The sequence below is a fragment of the Daucus carota genome, chromosome 4 (assembly GCF_001625215.2).
Source record: "Daucus carota subsp. sativus chromosome 4, DH1 v3.0, whole genome shotgun sequence".
Lineage (NCBI taxonomy): Eukaryota > Viridiplantae > Streptophyta > Magnoliopsida > Apiales > Apiaceae > Daucus > Daucus carota.
The window spans coordinates 28,101,316-28,116,905 of NC_030384.2; the positions used below are offsets into that span (position 1 = coordinate 28,101,316).

A 15,590-nucleotide genomic window follows, 5' to 3' on the forward strand; every position below is an offset into this window, starting at 1 on the left:
TTGAAGACCTATATCAACATCATTGGATTAAAATAAAAATGCACGGTGGATGTGGGAGACAAGTAGATAATATTTAAAATTTAAAAAACTGCAACTAACAACCTTAATTTAGGGTTAAAAATGGGGTGGGGAAAATGGGGAACCCACCCCAACCTGCCCCGAATGGGGCAAATCCGCCCCGCTAATATGGGGAATGGGGTAGTGACGGGCCCCGTCAAAATCTGGGGCAAGTATGGTATCTTTTGAATCCCCGCCGCTTCGCCCCGCCCCGCATATATCTAATATAAGTAGATAATAATATTTAATAATATATATATATATCTGTGTGTGTGTATGCCAAAAATTCTAGAGAGGTCCATCTTATATGGAGTTACATTGTAAACTCTTGATTAAATCTCCGCCGTTCATTTAGATCTTATCCAACGACCGACAATATTTGAATAAAAAGGAAAATTCCTATTCATTACAATTGGGTCAAAGACCGTCATTTCTTCGGTACTTTTTGTCTCTACACTCTCTATGTTCTCTCTCTACGCTCTCTATATTGATTGATTTTTCCTTCACTTTTTCTTGCTATTGATGTTTTTTCGTTGTCAGTATTCCTCAATCTTGATTTGTTTATCTACGATCTGTGATCTGGTGCAAACAAACAAATTATAGATTCTTTTTCCAACGAATAATTGATTATCAAATTGACCGGTGATGTTCGAAATTTATCAGGTGTTTATGTTTAATCTCTTTGCTTTGTTTTAAACTACACACTATTGTAATTTGCGAAAGGTTATGATTTTACAATCACAACTTGTTCTAATTCTTTTGAATGTGATTTGTGATTTTGTTGTTGAAGTTAAATACTAGATTTAGTTTAATTTGGATATTTTATTTATGTTCTACTGTAGAACCTTATTATATATGAGATTCACATGTTTTTATATATTTTTTCATTGATTTGTATTCTATTGTAGAATTGATTTGGTCCTGATATTCTGTTTTTTTGTTATCCTGTTTCATTTCTGCTTCTACTAAAAAACAAATTAGGCATGTTATCTGCAATATTGTTATAAATTTTTATTCTACTGTGGAATATAAACACTTTGTTTCTTTATGCATTCAATAATTTGGTAAATTCTTTCTCAAGATTTAGGTTACACCGTAGAATAAAAGTACCCAAAACTCTTTAGCAAATCCTTTCTCAAGATTTAAATTCTACTGTGGAACATATGTGTTTTTTTATGTAGTTTTTTTTTACTATTTTTAATTATGTGTAATTTCGATTCTATTATTGACAGGTTTGTTGCTTGTTTTATTCATTGATTTAGTCGCTCCTTTCGCAAGCTTTAGGTTTATAATGTGAAATTACATATGAGCTTTCCTGATTTTCTTCTTTTTCCCATAATTTGATTTTTCTATAGAATAAATTTTATCGTATTGTAAAATACAAGTATAGATTTTCGATTTACTTATTTTGATTGTGATTTTGATTCTATTCTTGAACATAAATTCCTGGTTTTTATATTTTAGTACTTGATTTGTTTTTGTTCTACTGTGGAACCATATTATATATGAACTTTGTTGGTGCTTATTGACCAACTACTTTGTAGTTCTCGATGGCGTAGTTTAACATTATGTACTCTGTAGTTTGGTAGAAGGATTTGACTTGTAAGGGGTAAATCTGCTTCTAATAGACATATACCATTCACCGTGTAGTCAAGTAGATGCATTCACTTTCTCCGGGTTTAAGTAGAATATTATGCATCAAGAAAAAAGCTAGTAAATATGACTTGATATATGCTTATCCAAATGTTGTAATATTGATAACATTTTGATCTACCTTGAGTAGAAGTCATAGCATGATGAATTGGAATACATAGGTTAAAAATGCATCAGTTTAACTAATCCGTTGGTCCACTTTGCTGGGACTTGGAATTTTTTCTCACTTCACCTACTTGATACTAAGATGATGTCTAATAATACTTCAGTTCTCTAAAAATCATACCAGTAATTTTATCATATAATTTGTAGTTGGCCATAATATATCTGTTGTAGGCAGTATCTTGTTAGGATCAAGTACCAAATGATTTGATATATATTAAAGAAATGTACCTATTTCTTCCGTCTAAGATATGTAGCAAGTTGTGTGCAAATTTAGAAAAATAAACTTAATTGATAATGTTTCCGCCGTTGCATATCCTTGTATTAAAGAATTAGTTAAACATTTCTAACGATGCTTGGTTCACAAAATTTAGGTAGTCCTGGCGATGTCTTGGATGATGATTCTGTGGGAAGACTAAAAGTATTTGTTTAGGAGCTTCCAAGATTATATGACAAAAAATTTTTACGAAAGCAAAGATCTTGTGGTAAATGTATTGGTAGCATAAACACAACCATTGAAGAAGGAGATCGTTTACCAAAGAGAGAGAGAAAGAGAAAATGTATAGTGACATAAAATTGTGTTATCAAATCTCTAGTAATCCTTTTTTATGTAATTTCATCTTTCTCAATGGTTATGGTGAATCCCGGATCAAGCATTCTTGGATTTGGATCACACAACAATAATGAAATAAATTTGAAGCTTGAAATTTACTTTGGTTATTTCTAATGTTGTGTCTACTTTCCATTATATTCATAATCAATTATAAGTACAGTAAACTACAAATCTACTTATTGATTTTGTAAGTTTATAAGAAGTGTGGTTTATCGGCATGTAAGAATTATTCAATCTTTCTCTTATATAAGACACCTCGTCTGTTATGATGCAAATTTGATACGTTTTTTTACTATAAATATCCATTTGATATACTTCTTACAGAAAAACTGGCCCTCTTAGTTGAACAGTTTAATTTACAACCAATTCAAGATAATTAACATCTCATATACAGATATTGATATATGTTTATAAAAATTAAAACTATTTACTTGTTATAACGATCTCAAATACATTTTCCTACCACAAATAACTTTAAATTCAGTTGTTCAATACCAAACTAACAATACAGTAAAACAAAGAAAAATATTAGCATGACACTGATATAGTAATGAGGAGACTTCTTTGTTGATAGTTGTTTCTTCGTCAACACTTCAGAATGTTCTGAGGATCAGATCAATAGATTTAGTTAGAAGACTAGTTACTCTAATATAGGTGCCTGCTCAGTTGGGTTGGATTTGAAGACATCATATTTGAACTCATCCGGTTCTTCTAATAGCTCCTTTGATTGGATTAATTCCTGATATACATGAGTCATTTTGAAATCTGTTGTGCCTTCATTCTATGTAGCCACTTTTATTCCTATAAACAAAAAGTAGTGTAGATTAGGACACAAGGGATTTATATTTATGTAAGAGAAAACTATGTTTAGTCTTTGTCAGGACATTAGCAATGATGCTTCAAAGGTATACAATCTTTTCGAAGGAAATCGACAAGATTGTCCAAGTTGATTTTTGAAAATGTATAATGTATCAGTTGGCATGCACAATTTTATTAGGAGATTGGTCACACTTTTTACGGTCATGGCTCATGAGTAAAAGAAACACACAAAAATTAAATTAATCTGAAGAGCTGCTGCTTATTTGCATCAGACAACCCCTGATGAGCCTGCAATAAGCATATTTTAGTAATAGTTAGAAAAGAGTTAGTAGCTGTTTTCAATAACATACTATTCATACTGTTCAGGTCTCCTAAAAAAATCTTAAAAGTAAAGCATATTTGAAGTAATAACTCGCACTTACTTTGTGTGAGAGGTGCATGTGTGCATCTGATGACAATATTTTTGCGATGGCTAACAACTTGGTAACCTCAAGGTTTGCATCAGGTGCAATTTCTGCAAGGTAATTATACACTAACTTCAAAACTTTGACAAGTGTACTTTGAGAACGTGAACCAGGACTATCAGATCCAAAGAGTGAACCATCTTCCATCTCATCGTCACTTTCATCTTGGTGAGAAGGCTTAACCGAAATTCTATGAATAGTATCAACATCAAATAAAGTGTCAGATGCATGGCAAAAGGCAGGGATTAAAAGATCATCAAGGGTGGTTATATATAATTGGGAGCCAATATGCCTCTCAAGATGGAGTATTCAAGCAACTGTGCAATCGAAAACACCATCCTCTAACTCAACCCCTTCTTTTAATTCCTCAATATAAATCTCATAAAATGTTAATCCATCAAATTTTGAAAAGAAAAACAACACTTTTTTACAAACCACATCTTTAAACTTATTTCTATGGCATAAAATAATTACAAACAAAATCTTGTTTCTACAACATATAATGAATTAAAATAGGAGATAAAAATGATTCTAATATGGAATTGCCATTTGTAAAACATCACTCCACGGGAAAATCAATTCAAAATTTCAATCAGCAAATTGAAGAACGGATATCAACTATAGAATTTTAAAAAAATAACATGTATTCTATTATAGAAATTCTATGATTAGATTGGTTTTATCCCCTGTTGCTCTTGTTCTACATCAACATAGATAGCATATTAGGGGTTGAGGGGGATGGGTAGGGTATTGTCCATAAAACCGATTCCACTATAGGAACTTATTTCTATAGTTTGTTTCTAATCACAAAATAATATACAATTTCACATTTTTATAAACTTATTTCTATAGCATAAAATGAGTTTAAAATGGAACATAAACTTATTATCGTATGGAATTGTAATCTGTAAATTATTACTCTATAGAAAAATCATTTAAAATATCATTCAGTAAAATAAGGAGCAAATATCTACTACAAAATTGTAAAAACGTATATTTATAGTAGAATATATTAAATAACAATCATAATACACAAGTAATCTGCTATCTAGCTTAAATAAAAAGTATTCTCTAATAGAACATATACCTAAAACAATCACATTACACATGTAATATGCTCTATAGTATGAACAATGAATTATTCTACTATAGAACAAATTGATAAGCTAGTAATTTATCTGCTGTAGAATCAAAAGTAATCTATTTGATGATAAATGAATTTTTCTACTGTTGAACAAAATAAACTTGTAATCAACTTTATAATATAAACAAAATTTATTCTACTATAGAACATTCATGCTTGGAGTATAATATTCTACTATTAAGTGTGCGGGTTTGAAAATAATTATATATCCATTGCAATCAGAAAAGTGATTCTATAGTAGAATAATCATTTTAATGAATATTTTTAAAGCACAAGACTAACTAAATACAATTAGATTTATTTATGATTCTACAATTAAACATTGAGAACTGTAAACTCATAAAAGTCTTACTGTAGAATCATATAAAATCATTCATAAAAATCATATAGAATCATCGAATCACAAGAACTATTCTAATGTAGAATTACAAAATGCATATGAAAAAATAACAATTACGACCAATCATACAAATGCATTTCAGAACCCTAGTTTATCACAATGAAAATAGGTACCTTTTAATAGCTCCGCCTTATTCTTGCAACAATCTCAATTTGTTCTTCAGGCATAGATTTCTGGATCTGCAAGCTCAATCTGTGTGTGTCTATATCGCGTATGTGATCTGAGTGTGTATAAAACTAGAGTGTATGTATAGAGAGTTTGCTCTGGGCATGTGTATCAAGTGATTTTTTTTTTTAATCCTGGCCTCTAAATTTTTTTGTAACAAAATCAACGGTTCATATCGTGGTATACTATGGAACTCCATATAAGGAGCCCTCCTCCCTTGGGTGCCACCCGTATGTATATATATATATATATAGTCTTACTCCAATAGAAACCTCCTTATCCTAGAAACTAAAAACCAAGCTGGAATATCACTAAATCCTAAAGCAAATACCACTAAAGTCTTAAACAACCCCATCTCCACCTCCATCTTCACCAAATCCATCTCCATCTTCACCAACCCCACCTCAACATCCGCCATTGCCACCACCTCCGTCGTCGCCTCCTCCATAACCACCACCACCTCTATGACGCCCGCCCCCTCCATAACCACCACCTCCATCTCCACCTCCATTATTTCTCTAACAACACAATCTCCACCAACCCCATCTTGGTCGCGGCTTCAACCTCCTTCATACTTCTTTCTTCACCTCGGCTCAACTTCAAAACAAGGCGGAGCCGCCACTATTCTGGCAACGCTCCAACCCCCTACTTCAAGCCGCCCAGACCTCCGCTAAAATCATCCATCCTCCATCTCCACCTTCACTTCCACCATCTCCACCACCGTTACCACCATCTGAATCAAAAACGTGAACAAATTTGAAGATTTTGAGCAATTTCTAGAACATATATGGAGATTCTGGACAGTTTCCGCAAGTTTTCACCAATTCCTGCAACACAGATCACTAAATCCTAAAAATAATATCTCTAAATTGTACTGAGAATATCACTAACTTGTATTGGTTTCTAGTTTTTATTTTAAGTGTGGTTTTTATTTGATCATGAGCCTATATATATATATATATATATATATATATATATATATATATATAGGCAAGTGATCAAATAGAAACTAACGTTATTATAGAAACTAGAAACCACTCCCATGATCACTGTTTATAACTACTAATATCACTCGTTTATACGCTATTTATCACTATTTTATGTAGTTAAATTAGCAATTTTTATTGTTGATAATTGAGAACATTTACTTATGTTTGCTATTGGTTATCGATTATTAATGATCAATTATAGTTGTAGGAGGTCTGTGATGGTAAAAAAATGATGAGATGTGGTGTGTGGTGGTGGTAAATAATCACTAGTAATGACAAGTTATGGTAACAAGCGGTGGTAGGTCAATCGTGGGTATAGATAACCCCGGTAGCGGTAAAATGGGTTGATAATGATGCCCGGAGGTTCATCAATGTGGTATGAGTGAAGATGATGATGATATATGTTGTATATATGTATATTTATATATCTATATTTCTGAGATTTCTTTTTTATAGGAAATAGTGATTTGTGATGTAAAAACGAGTGATATTTGCAGTTAAAAATAGTGATAAAAAATTGGTCAGATACTAGTTTCTAGTTTCTAGGCTAATTTAGTTTCTAGTGGAATAAGCCCATATATATATATATATATATATATATATATATATATAGAGAGAGAGAGAGAGAGAGAGAGAGAGAGAGAGCAGAGAGAGAAAAGTTCTATGGAGACTGAATTTTGTGGAGGATGGAGAGACTTAATCACAACCATCCATTTCTTACACATCCAAGGGCTCATGTTATTTGTCCTGCACATTCGTTTTCTCTCTCTATCCTGTCCTGCACTTCTAAATCGGTGAACAACAAGTAGTACTTCTAAATCCCGCATAACATAAAATATAATTCCATAATATTGATGTTCAATCACCAAAATCCTTACATATAAAAATCATAATTGCATACAAAACAAAGATGTAGTTGAACATTGTTATGATTGACACTGAACTCCTTGTCATTGTCCTGCAACGAATTCGTTGCAAGACAAACTAATACTTAGATATATCAGAAATATGCATGACAAATTATTAATATTAAATTATTAGAAATGCAAGACAAGAATAGTATAAATTATAAAGATAGTTTTGAATTAAAACTAAAACAAGAAATGCATGACAAAAATATTAATAACACATTACTAGAAATGCAGGACAAAAATAGTGTAAATTATTAATATTACATTACTAGAATCTAGAAATGCAGGACAAAGAATATTTAATCATGTCCATTGATTGCCAGATTATTTTAACGGTAGATATTGTAGTCTCTAAGGATTTCAAAGTTTTTGGTCTCCATTGAGCCCAACTCTATATATAATATATATAATATAATATACTTAATATATTTATATAATATATTTATTTTAGTTGATGTCATTAATACATGTGCATGAGTCATTCGAATTAAAACTTAACAAAAGTTAATATATATAAAAGTTTTGTATCCAATTTTAAGCATGAATTTTTATTACTAAGAGATCATTTGTCAAATCTGAATGTGTGTTTCTAAATAGCTCATTTGTTTAATCATTGTTAAATTTGAATGCTTAAGAGATCAAGTCATTTAACAATTAATAATTCTGAATGATTCTGAATATTTCAAAATAATTATAAATTATGTGTGTAACAATTTAACTTATGATACTAATAATTTATACTAATATTGGATACTTCGATTTGTTTTTCATTTATTTAAGCCTGTGTTAAATTTATATTTACGTTACATGAACATGACTAGAAACGAAATATGAATATATAATCAATATTGGTTTATAAATAAATTTTTAAGTCAAAATACAAATAACTACTTGATATAGTTCACATATTTATGCGTTAATAATTAAATATATCTATGAATAATATAAAATTAAAAAGACAAAGACTCATCTTGCACAAGTAACATGGAATAGAATCATAAAATGAATGAAATAGAAACATTCATATAGGATACAGTGTCACAGTCGTCGAGAAAAATTTGGACGAAATTTGATTCGTTAAGATATAAAAAATTAAAAACCAAACAAGCTGAGTCTAGCATACATCCAGCCATTCTGTCCCGTACGTTAAGGGGTTATCAAATGAAATTTTGTATGGAAGCAGAGTTTCAAATAATGGAAAAAAACATTTTCCACCTCCATTGTCTCGGAAGCGCGGGGATTTACCCCCACTCATAAAATAACAGTTAAATGATCTTCAACAGTTTTTTAAATTATTTTTAAATATAAGGGAAAATAGATTTTTTCGCCACCCAACTTATAGTTTGTTTAGAAATTTGTCATTGAACTATGAATTTTTTCTTTTTGTCATTAATGTTAGGTTCAGATTTTTTTAGTCACTAATCTTAGGTTCGGATTTGATTATTAACATTGTGTTTTTTTTTAGTATTATTAAAATATAGTGATAGTCTGCAATATATTATGAAGATCTGATATATGTCCATATCTTTGTATATAGTACTTCATATGTCCCCTAGATAGTTCACCCTGGAGGACGAGAGTTTGACATGTATTTTAATACTCCTAAAAGGTTTAGTTTCATAAATTATTTTAATTTTTTTTCTAAATAAAAGTTGTGATTGTCTATTGTATATATTATATATAGTTTCATAAAAATCAAGGTTAGATGTCTTCTACAATTATTTATACTATTGTAAAAAAATAAGGACCAATACTATAAAAAAAAAGTAGACGATATACAATTATTCCTGATTTTATCACTCATTTATGTTATTATTACTCCCTCCGTCCTCCTCATTTTTTTACAGTCCTTTTCCACTGCTTGGCATGTATTTTAAGGTTCCTACTTCTTATGAAACATAGTTCCATAATTTAATTTTGAGATTTTATTTTTTGTGTATAAAAATTCAAGTGTTAAATTTTTATAACTAAATCTTTTAGGAGCTTTAAAATACGTGTCATATTCTCGTCTTCCAAGGTAAACTACCTAGAGCACATATGGAGTACTACATATAAAGATACACATCTCAGATCATCATAATATTTCCGGACTATCATTTGTTTCAATGATACTAAAAAAAATAATATAATGTTTATAATCAAATCCGAACCTAACGTTAGTGACAAAAAAATAATCCAAACTTAACATTGGTGACAAAAAATTAAAAATTTATAGTTCGGTGGCAAATTTCTAAACAAATAATAAGTTGGGTGGCGAAAAAATCTATTTTCCCTAAATATAATATCGACTCTTAGTAAGTAATTGAATATGGGTGCAACTCCAACAATACTTTTATATCCACTCTTTATTTTATTTTATTAAAAGTAAGCTATGTCCATACAAGTGAAAATAAGTGAATTGAGAGAGAATATTTGCCTGTAAATTTATTATAAAATATTAGTTAGGAAAGACCTGTAACTCTTAAAATTAAGGAGAGACATGAGAAAATTGAAATTTAGTTATGTAAGAGTGACTATTGAGCAAACAAAATTATCATCTTTTTAAAATTTTAATTTTAGAGTCACGGTAAAGAAGCGATCGGAGATGCTCTCATTTGTCTAACTGCTAAAGCAAGTCACCTGCGTTATGTGTGATATATAATTAACGAAGACAAAAATTATTTATTTATTAATTTAATAATAATTTTTAATTAAATTTATACTTAATTATATTGTGAAATTGAAAAGTTGGGATGCTTGATTGTTTAGGTTATAGTCATCCGTAGATATTATGATAAATAGTTAAATAATAATTTTTTAATTAAAATTTAGTTAAGTTTTTAGAAAACGAAGTTTAATTATAAATTAATATAAAATTAAAATAAATAATATTGACTAATCATGTAAAATATATTTAAAATTATAATTACATAAATATATAATTTCTTGAAAAACATATAGATAATTCATGATTTATTATTGTTGAATAATATTTTGATATAAAAAATATAATTAATGATACAAATATGAACTAATTAGTTAGTTTTTTAGATTGGTTTTAGCATAATGGAAGGGGGTGGTTTGAACTGGGGATGGTAGCATGAGTATCTCGTAATATGTTAAAAATTATATCTTTAACTCATGATCAACTTATCATGGTTACTTTCGAACACAAAATAATAAAAAAAACTTATCATGGTTAACCTGTGGTTAAATTGATGGGTAGATTGATGCACATTTTAGGAAGCGGACAGTTTCACAATCCAACTTATATAAAGCAAAGACTCACAATCTAGAGAAGGCACTTATAAAGCGGACAATTTCACAATCTAAAGAAGACAATTTCAAATCAAGCAACGATTCACTTACATTAGTTTCTTCCATCCTCCCCGGTGCAAAACGCAAAGGCAGGTATCACTTCATAGCAACTCTTGAATTTGTGTCTGAAAATTGTGTAAAACATTAGTTCAACTTCACAAGTCTGTAAGAGTTGGAAACGGTCCGAAATTCCACCACTCCAAAATGCTTTGTGTCTGCACCTTCTTCCTCGTCCACTTCTCACCATTTTTTCCTGTGATCACTTCTTCTCCTTCGTTTCTCTCTATCTTGTTTCTTTTTCATTTTCGTAACAGGGGATCCACAACGGTTCCTAGCTTCAACGTATATATGCACGACATCCGTAGAGATGAGGATGATGGAAACGGTTTGCTTCTTCAGCTCGTGCAACATCGCCATCACCCTCAACCTCATCATTTTCCGTTTTCATCGTCTCTTCGTAGTCTTCTTCCTACTTCCTCCGATCATCATCACAATGCATTCCCCTACTTTTGTTGATATTATTAACCTTTTTTACATGCACTATGTCCTTAACATCTTCGCCTTCTCATCCTTATATATTCAAGAACATGTTTTAGGATGAACTAGTGAACAATTTGTCAAGTTGGTTAAAATTTTGGAGAAGTTGAAGAATTGATGTAATTAGATGTCCCTAACCTCTCCGTGTATTCCTCTTAGTGTTAGACCGATAACTTAAATAATAATATATTATTTCAACTCTTCTCAAACTTCTATCCAATTCCCTCTTTTTATTTCAGGAATAATTAACTCGCTCTACTTTAATTGCCTTTATCTGTTTTCCGAATTGATATAATCTTAATCGCTTTTATGATCTTAACCGCTTGTATCTGTTTTCGAACCAGACATAGGCCCTGTTTGAGACTTGAGAGTTAAAGAACCAGACATAGGCCCTGTTTGGAATTTAGAGAGGTTTGGGGGTGATTTAGAGGTTTGACCATTTAGATCCGCTAATGCTAGTATTTGATAGTTAGCGGATTGAAATAAAGGTTTTGGCTCAAAAAACTAATTTTCAAAAAGCTATTTTGAGGAACTTTTTCGGTTAGAGGTTTTGATGTGTCTGATCAAACAACTATTTACCATACAGTTTTACAATAACCGCTAATCCAATCCGCTAGTCAAAACATCAATCTCAATCAGCTAGTCAAAATATCTAATTCAATTCCCTAACAACTAACCTCTGATCGTTAATTCCCAAACATGACCATAAACCGTAACAGTGGTATCATAAACAGTATCATGTATATATCCTTTCTAAGATGACAATTTAACAAACTTCAAGACCAGACCCATGACAACAATATATAAACTTTCTGCAGGATACACTAGAAATGGAGGCAACATACAGCTTCAAAATTCAGATCACAAAAAATTACCGAGTTTCCAGTGAACTCCGAGCAATAAGATACAAGGCATACACGCCTCTAAAGGTACCTCTTGGCCCTCTTCATCGAGACAATCCAGACTTGCAAAACATGGAGAAGGAGAAACGGAGATACATGTCATACTTTTTTGATCGACTAGTAAATTCAAGTAAGGAAAAAGGTCAAATCATTTGTGAATCAAGTGATAACTCTGGTCATATATGGGCAAGAAATACGTGTACCAAAGTAGTATCAGAATTAGAAGAAGAGGCGCGAGCATTTTATGCTGAAGATATCAATTTAGACAAGGATCACTTAGTGGCGATGTTGCTCCTTGATGCATGTTTTATGCTCGAACTCTTTCACAGGTGCTTGTTGATAAGTGTTCCGAACAATAATGATCAGTCTCTTCCACTCGATCCGCTTGCAGGTAGTTTCCCAATGGTGCAAGCTCTGAGAAATGATTTAATGCTACTTGAAAACCAAATCCCATATGTTGTTCTGCAAAAACTTTTTGACCTTGTACCAGATTTGAAGAAAGTCTCTATTGGAACTCCAGACATGTCGCTTGAAGGGCACATCTTTTGCTTTTTCAACTCTGTTCCGATGTTGCAGCATAAAATTTTAAATTTCAAGGATGGATCCTACCGTCATTTGCTGGATATGTTGTACCATGATTGCTGTTTCAGTAACACTTCAAAGAGTCCACCCTCGATGATATCTCCACATAGTAAGAACAACAAAAATTGGGGGCTCACAAAATGTGCCACCGAACTCTACAAGTCTGGTGTCCGACTTGTATGTGACCAAAACAGGGCTGTAGTGGACATAAGATACAATGAAGGAGAAATTTCTATCCCTCAAGTGATCATAGGTAAATCAAGTGATACAGTGTTCAGAAATCTCATTGCTTTAGAGCAGACCAGCACTGGCGGGCATTCTGTGACCTCGTATGTGAAGATCATGAGCACTTTGATTCGTTCCCCTAAAGATGCTGATCTACTTGAGCAGTTAGGCATCATCAAAAAATCAGATGGAGAAACGGATGCTTCAGCTTTCTTTGAAAGGTTATGCAGAGGAGTTGTCTTCGTAGACTTCTGCTATACAGATTTGTGCAAAGAGGTTAATGATTACCATCTCCCTGTGTGGAAGTGGCGCAGATTGAAAGGATACTACAGAATCAAGTATGTTGAATGGAAAGAATCTACCAAGGACATGATGAATCGGGATCATTTCCAAAATAGATGGCATCCTCTGAAATTTCTTGCTACATCTATTCTCATCCTCCTCGCTTTTTTACAGACTTTCTATACCATCCGTGCTTATTATCATCCCGCGTAAAACTGCTACTGCAATTTTGGCCAATATCTTCTGATACCTCCTTGTAAGCTTGCTGCAAAATCTGTTTGTGTCACTCATTTTATACCTGCAATCCCCGCTTCATACCTTGCCAATGTGTTTCCCCTGTTATGGCCCGTGAATCGAGAGGACATCCATCAGCTCCTGTGGTAGATCGGTTCCAGGAAGCCATGGCTTGAAATGGCATCTACCTTCTCATGATCAAGTCGTCGTGTTGTTTGGTAAAATATACAAATAGAGCCCATTTGGCTCCCGTGTCTTGTTTTATTTATGGCAAGTTAAGGTTAATTGTTGTAAAGTTCTTGCATAAGCAGTTTTGTAAATATATAATAAATAATTTATTTTAAAAATAAATAATTTATATTGAATAACGCCATCAATATGCTTTATTTGTGTTCTTTATTATTATTATTATTATTATTATTATTATTATTATTATTATTATTATTATATTAAACTCAAAATCTATAAACAAAAAAATAATGTAACAAAATATGAGAAAGAATGTGAAAAAAGTTGAAAGTAAATATTTAATTATTAGAAATTTAAATAGTCAATGCTAGGTTCGTTTTAATTATAATTTCAAACCATAAAAGTATTATGATTATTTTTCAAATAAGAAAGTATTCACTCTATTTTATTTTATAAGTAGTTTGAATTTTTGCCACACAATTCTAGTGCTTTGACTAGGTAGAAATATTTTTTAAAATTTTTTTGATGAATAATAATAATTATCACATCCTTTTATTCATAAAAGAATTTTAAAGATAATTTTTTTACTATACAATTAAAAAACATTTTAATGTGTGTGTTAAAAAATCAAACCATTTAAAGATGTGTGTCAAAAATTCAAACCGTGTAAACAAAATAGATGGAGTATTGTGCTACTGCAAGCTGCTCAAATGAAAAAAGTCAGTGAGTACAAGCTATAAACAGTATACGAAAATCAATTGAAAGATGCCAAGGATATCAAACAAAATGCACTGAAGTTAATTGGCGAGAGCATACTGAGAAGTGAGAATGTTGGGTTAAAAACTAGCCAAACAACAGAGCCAACCCCAGCAAGTGAAGTAAGACTTTCACCTGAGCTTAGAACATACAACTTTCAGCTGAACTAGTCATGACTCATAAATCTGCAAACACATTCTACAAAAGCTAATTTAAGTAACTTCACTACTTAATAACTCCGAGTGAATCAAGGCTCTTAATTCATTGAGACGGAAACAACACTGTATGCATTGTTTCTTCACTAAGTACCACTTTCTCTACTTGTTCAAACCCAGCAAGTGAAACAAGACTCTCTGTGTATTTGACAACTGATGAGACATTATGTTCAACAAGCGAAAGCAGTAACCTCTCGGTCTCTTTCTTCTCAAGGTCATACACAAAGTATTGAAAGTCACAAAAATCTACAGCAACAAAACATCCACTACCCAAATAAAGTTCAACCCGATCAATCTCCAATTCAGGCTCAAAAACAGACTTTTTAGTCCAACACACCTTGCCTCCAGCATCATCCAACGTCCATAAACTATGAACCAATCCATCACCAACTGCAGTCTTGAATATCATAGCAACCGCACCTTCATAAATCAAAGAAGTAAAATTCCGTATATCCTTCATAGGGAAAGGATAACGATACACTTCAAACAGCTCATTATGCAAATCAAACGACACTAACACTTGACTAGCAACAAAATACAAAACCTCATTAATAGCATGAACAGGTATATAAGACCATAAAGGCCAAGCATTGTTCAGCCCTACAGGCACCTCGATATCTCTCCACCGATCCTCATTAGCCGAATACAACTCGGCTTCAACCACATTACTAACACTGGAAACCAAAATCCTAACAACCTTATAATCATCACAAACCGAATCATAACCAAACCCCAACTTAACCCCAGTGGTCTTGGTTATTAAATTGGGGGTAGGGAGCATCTTAAACCGCTTAATCGAAGGATTCCAAACATAAAGCATAGGACTATAGTAATCAGCGATACAAACAAGACCGTTACAATACCCAATAAACCGAAACCTAGTAAACCGAGACTGAGTCCCAGTATGGAACTGCAGTGGGAGTTGGATACAAGAAGAGTTTTCACGAGACCCGAGGAATGCAAGAGGGACTGATTCCGGCTGATCTCTCACCAT

General features: G+C 31.9%; 2 protein-coding genes across 2 annotated transcripts; one reads left to right on the top strand and one right to left on the bottom strand.

Annotated features, from left to right (window-relative positions):
• Window positions 1–12,026: 12,026 nt before the first annotated feature.
• LOC108218003 (UPF0481 protein At3g47200) lies at window positions 12,027–13,682 on the top strand. The gene has a single exon (XM_017390925.2). It carries the CDS (start codon window positions 12,042–12,044, stop codon window positions 13,413–13,415), a length of 1,374 nt encoding a protein of 457 aa, XP_017246414.2. The 5' UTR covers window positions 12,027–12,041; the 3' UTR covers window positions 13,416–13,682.
• A 960-nt stretch (window positions 13,683–14,642) lies between these two features.
• LOC108217128 (F-box/kelch-repeat protein At3g23880) lies at window positions 14,643–15,590 on the bottom strand. Its single transcript, XM_017389976.1, has one exon. It carries the CDS (start codon window positions 15,588–15,590, stop codon window positions 14,643–14,645), a length of 948 nt encoding a protein of 315 aa, XP_017245465.1.